General features: G+C 52.1%; 1 protein-coding gene across 1 annotated transcript in view; it reads right to left on the bottom strand.

The window, feature by feature from the left end:
- Positions 1–4,326: 4,326 nt before the first annotated feature.
- Positions 4,327–5,836, bottom strand: part of LOC131213397 (translation initiation factor IF-2) — a 4,872-nt gene continuing 3,362 nt past the window's right edge. The window contains exons 2-3 of the mRNA XM_058207432.1: positions 4,899–5,824; positions 4,327–4,656 (exon numbers count right to left, since the gene is read on the bottom strand). Coding sequence (XP_058063415.1) covers positions 4,431–4,656; positions 4,899–5,824 — 1,152 coding nt within the window. The 3' untranslated portion in view covers positions 4,327–4,430. The remainder of the gene's footprint in view (positions 4,657–4,898; positions 5,825–5,836) is intronic.

Raw genomic sequence — 5,836 nt, 5'->3', positions numbered from 1 at the left:
CCCCCCCGCCCCCCCCCCCCCCCCCCCCCCCCCCCCCCGGCTCGCGCCCTCGAATGGCCCCCCCTCCGGGGGGGGGGGGGGGGAGGTCATCCTCAACAGGAGTGGATCAGAGGCTACAGGCCAACGGCTTTCCCATGTGCCAGTTTGACAGTTCGCTTCATTCTTCATTCATCGGGAGTACGAAAAACCATCGTCGTCCATCGCCACCTTTTACATATTTTATTTCATTCGAAAGTTGGCGGTTGGCCTATGAAGATCTGTGCACCTGACCACATACCATAGGTAGCACTGGTCCACAGCTGGGCGATAGTGGAGATAACAATTTGGGATAGAAAAACGTTCTCCACAAAACTCACCGGATGATAGCCGATAGTTCGATGGTCAATAATTTTATTTATAACCACCAAACTTATTCGCTTTGACAGAATGGCTAGGAGATGCCGAGCAAGGGATATAAAGATCGTTAAAAATCCCATCCCCGTTTAGTTGGAATACCTGGAAAAGGTACGACTTTCATGTCAACCGATACTGTGGCAAATACGGGATGAAGCAGTAAATTATCCCAACAGTATTTCGTAACTGGCTTTATTTACCAGGACTTCCCCCACATATTTTGAACTTGAAGAGTGCCTGAGAAATGTCAATCGTTCCAGGTATGTAGATAAAGCGTGGAGAATGACAGCTATAGGGTGAGTTGGAAACCCGTCCGATTTTACCAGATCCCTCGAAGCGAACTTCAAATCTGAAGTTCCTTAAACTGTAGTGGACTGCTTCCAGGACCCCGAAACAACCGAAATTGAAACTCTCAGTCTAGCATACACTTTCTTCCATAGTTGGAAAATAAAAAATCAAATTCTTGAATTGTCGTACAGAGTGGAGCCGTCGTCGCTGTCTGTGCTGTGCGTAGCGTAATTGGTACAGAACCGTTGGAGTTTATTGGCAAACACCAGCGAACCAGCGAGGCACGATTGTGAAGGCCTTGGGCAATTATCAATCAGAGACCATGGCGTGTCGTGTGAATGGAACCGTTCCGAGTCTTTCACGCGGCGCACAATTGTGCACACAGTTGCGTGTACGCATGTGTGATATATGATAATTGGTAGTTCATTTCCAAACTCTGATGTTGTTGCGTTGCTAAATTAATTCCTCATTCATGATTGGCGATGGTTCTAGTGGCATTTTAGCAAGGGGTAGCCGTGCCAGTTCCCAGACCCTCCCCGGAGGTGGTAGTTCTCAGGTCTCAGGTCACTCAAGGGTAGTTTGTAGGGCAGCTCGGCAGCAATTGGCCAAATCTTGTCGAAAGTACACCCGTGTCGAGAGCGGTGTCCAGCCGCCCAGTCCGAGTAGATCTGGAGTGGCCTTTGAGGGCTCTCCATGATGAGATGCAGATGGAGTGATCTGAGAGCATTTAGATCACTCCATCAGCAGTGTACTTATGCACGCATCAGCTTCATATCGCACCAGCATCTGTTGGACTTCATATCCGTATGTGTCTTCGCTGTCGATGATGACTGATGACTCTGATGTCGTTCCGTACCGGGCAACCGAATGGCACCAAGTTTTGCGCAATAAACTAGACCTAGGTCTAGACTTGCCAAACGAGTGTTGCGAAACACCTGATTAGACTTGGACGTTCCCACTCTCTCTTTTGGACTGTACCATGTGATGGTCAGTACGAGACAGTTAGGCGTAGCAGTCTGATGAAGCAACATCCGACATTTTCGAGACCAGTTTCGAGACCGGTTTTGCGATGTGCCCGGTGTCATGTTGAAAAATCAATTTATTATCCCATTCTGGTCCATTCTGGTCAAAGTTTGCTGCAAACGCACTAATTGTTGTCGATCGCGGTGTTCATCCAAGCATTTCCAAGGTTTTAAAAGCTCACAGTACACCACACCTTTCATATCCCACCATATTTGGCTAGCAGCGCCTCCGGTGGTACGATTTCAAATGTGTTGATAGGTTATGTCTCTGGTAAACATTCGACTTTCAGTTGCTGAAAGTTTCATCTTGCTACGCAGAGTTATGCTTGATGGAGAACTCGACAGAAGAAAAATTATTCTGCACACTCACGTCACGAGAACCCCGCCACGTGATCTGCTTTTAAAATCAACCGTACGAGGTGTGTTCAAAAACTTTCGCAACTTTTGAATTTCCGCGGGCTACGTATATCCGATTTTCGATTTTTTTGGTGGCGTTAGGTTGCATGTCAGTGACTTATGGTGAAAAGTTTGGGTAATTTTGGGTAATCAGTCAATTTTTGACAGCCCATCGTCGATTTTTGTCTTTTCCAAAAAAGGATGACAAAGAAAATTTTATCAAATTTTTAAAACGAAATTAAAAGTGCGAACGCAGTCAAAATGTTGACTGTGGCTTATTGTGAAGCTTTTAGGATCAAAAGCAGCGCTTTTTAGAGGTTCAAAATGTTATCAGAGGGCTGAGGGAAGATGTGAACGTCGAAAAGCCAAGTTTGGTCGAATGTTTAAGGTTTTGTTTACAGTTTTCTTCGACTGCAGGGTCGTGGTGCATCGTGAGTTGATGCTAAAGGATAGAACGGTCAATAAAGAATATTTCCTGCAAGTTGTGTGGGTAGATTTGTGGGAAAACCAAAATTGGTTGTCGCACCCCTGCTCGGACATCGCGGTTCAGATTCTGCTCGAATTTTTGGCCTAAATAACACTCTAGTGATGGTAAAGTCACTGTATTCCCCAGATCGGGTCCCTTGTTACTTTTCCTGTTTTTTTTCCTTTTTTCCAAAACTCAAATTTACACGTCGTGGAAAATTACTTTTGGAGTACACAAAAATCGACGAGGGATCAAATCTTTTCCAAGCAAAACAGCTGTCAAAAATTGACTGATTATTCAAAATGGGTGAACTTTTTACCATAAGTCACTGACATGTGTAGCAACCTAACGCCACAAAAAAATCGGATAAACGTAGCCCACGGAAATGGAAAAGTTGCGAAAAATTTCGAATACACCTCGTGTACTGTGCTTCACCGTTTCCGGGAACGCAAGCAGCTACTACAGCAGGGAAGGTTCTTTCACAATAAGGTGGATTTCATCGCAAAGGATATCAACGCACCAAATTGCCCTACACTCCGCCCAATCGAAAATTGTTGTCCAATAATCAATAGGAAGTTGAAGAAGACTGAAAAGGTGATGGCGAGAAATTGGAACAAATTAGCCGCTGAGGTGAACCAGAAGATAGTGCAGAAAGTGATGGCACGCATTCCAAAGAAAGTTCGCGATTTCATCCGACGACCGACAGAATAAATTTCTGAAAGCACAATAAAATACCTTCAATTTGACAGCTTGACATGTTTCCAAAGTCAAACCAACTCCGAGATAGAGCTAATGCAATTGTTCCCGATTCTAACTGGACGAAGCTTTAGACCGGGCTGTCCCCAGGCCGTTTTGCGTCTGGGGATTCTCGCAATGAATCCACTTTACATCACCAGTGTGACGTTTCGTTACAAGAACCTCTTCCTCCATTGGAATAATAATTTCAATGGCAGTAGCTGTCAAACTGTGATTTATCTGTGTAAAGTTTTATCCGGTTCCGGAGTACGGCTAAAAGAAACAACCAAAAGCGGGATCGTTGCTGCTGAGTAACGCAGAGACTTAAACGAAACGGACGGTTGACTCAAATGTAGGAGGCGGTTGACAACTTTATTGATATCGAATTTTTCGGGGCTCGAACTCAAGGACCCCGACCCCGGGTCTACACGATTGGCAGCCGTATGCTAGTTCGGACTCGTTCTCCTACGGCACGGCGCTCTCTACGGAAGCTATATACTAGGTACTCTCGTTCTACGCTCTTAAAGCTCTCGGATCTCTCTCGGAAGCCTGGCTCAAAAAACAATCACAAAAAAACAGGGCTCTCAACAGGTGCGCCCGAACACTGGCTAAAGGGGCCTGGGGCTATAGGCAACAGTTTTGGGCAACAACAACGATAACACTAGCGGCTCGCGGTTTAACAGTAAACAGGTGAAGCACGTGGCTGGGGCGTTAGTGCGGTGGTCCCAGAAGTGGGAATCGTAACAAGGATGTAATCGATCATTATGTACAGCGTGCGATAACGATTTCTGGGCTGGGCTTCGTCCTTTCTCTTCTTCTTTCCATTCTTCCTTTCGTCCTGGCGCCTGGCGCCAGCAACGCAACTTTGCAACCCACTTGCGCTCGTTCGACAAGTGAAGAAAATTGCTCCACACGCGTTTTCCCTGGTGCTGGTGTTTCTCCACCAGCGACCACTATGGTTCGGGTCTCGGCTAAAAGTTCCGATCGGCAGCGAGGACCGGAACCAGCCACCAGCACGGTGGTTGGTGGTGGTGAGGTGGTGTGGATTCGGCGCAGGTACTCGGCGCCGGTACTCGACGACGTTCACACACACATAGATCACACAGGCACACGGAGGTACAGGTTCTGCTTTAGCGCGGGCGCGGCTTGTAAAGCAGACTGTCCAGGTTGAGCTTGTTCTTGTTGGGCAGCGGTGCCCCGTGGCCCGGCCGGCCCCAGAAGCTGCTCCACGTCTCGAAGTGCTGCCGGCTGCTCTCGAACTCCCGGGCCCGCCACGTATCGACCCGCCGCTGCTTCTGGTGCATCTGGGCGCACAGGTCGGTCAGGTAGCCGTCATCGTGACGCCGCGCCAGACTGCTGCTCGGAGCGGAGAGGAGCCCCCGCCCGGTTCAGCGCCAGGTCCGCCCGACCGTAATACACCGAGAGAGAGAGAAAGAGAGATAGAGAGGGAGAGAGAGAGACAAGAAGAGGGTACATGGTACACATGGGGTTTTGCGCAGGATCCGGGTTCGATCGAGTTCGAGGCGGTGCTCTGGGGCTCATGCTTGCTGGTGCTGGTGCTGATGGGTGATGGGCTCGATGACCCTCGCCACTATTACCCGTTCGCGGTGTACTTGTCGATCTTGGTGACGTCAGTCGTGCCGAGGCTGATCGGCCGTGGCTGCGAGCGGCGCTTGGCCAGCAGCGGCACCAGCTCGACGCCGCCGGTGATCATGCAGTTGCGCGTCGGTGCCACGGCCCCTCCGCCCCGTCCCGCCCCGTTCCGCCGCCCGCCGGTCGCCCCCGTGGTGGCTCCCCCGGAGCCCTTGCTTCCCGGTCCGGCCCTCGTGCCGGGCAGTGGTGGTGGGGCCCCCGATGGTGACTGCTGGTGTTGCTGGTAGTGGCAGAGCCGCGGAACGCGCACCACCGTCCCACCAGGAAGCGAAGGAGGAGGAGGAGGAAGAGGAGGAGCCGGTGGACCTGGGGCTGTGGCGGGCGGGGACGGGTAGTTGCGCAGGGCGTCCGGTGCGCCGGTCGCCAGGCGCCGGGCGGACCCCGGCCGCGCCCCGGAGCTGCGCGGCTCGAGGCTCTGGCTGACGCACTGGCAGACGCAGCGCGAGCAGCAGTTGGAGAAGCCCTTCAGGAAGCGGTTCTCCTCCTCCAGCTGGCGCTGCATCCGGCTGACCAGCTCCAGGTCCAGGTCCTGCAGCGTCTCCTGGTTGGTCCAGCCGAGCGACTTCATGAAGTTGTGGCCCACGTTCTTCGGCGGGCGCCACGGTTTGCCGCCCGGGCCCGGCCTTCCCCAGGGGCCGCCGCCGCCGCCCGCTGCTCCGGTGCCTCCACCGGCGTGCGGTTTCGCCGGCTCCCGGTCCGAGCAGCGCAGCCGCCGGGCCCGGTTCTCCTTCTCCGCCACGATCCGATCCAGCTCGGCCCGGTAGTGTTGCTGCTGCGCCGGCGACGTCTTGTACCGCAGCTCGTTGTCCACGTGGTACCGGTTCGCGTCGTTGAAGCTGATCAGCGGGTCGTCCGTCAGCCCGGTCACGATCTGCCCCGACGC

The sequence above is a fragment of the Anopheles bellator genome, chromosome X (assembly GCF_943735745.2).
Source record: "Anopheles bellator chromosome X, idAnoBellAS_SP24_06.2, whole genome shotgun sequence".
NCBI lineage: Eukaryota > Metazoa > Arthropoda > Insecta > Diptera > Culicidae > Anopheles > Anopheles bellator.
The sequence above is the reverse complement of the archived record's forward strand: the minus strand, read 5'-3'. Positions and strand labels throughout refer to the sequence as shown.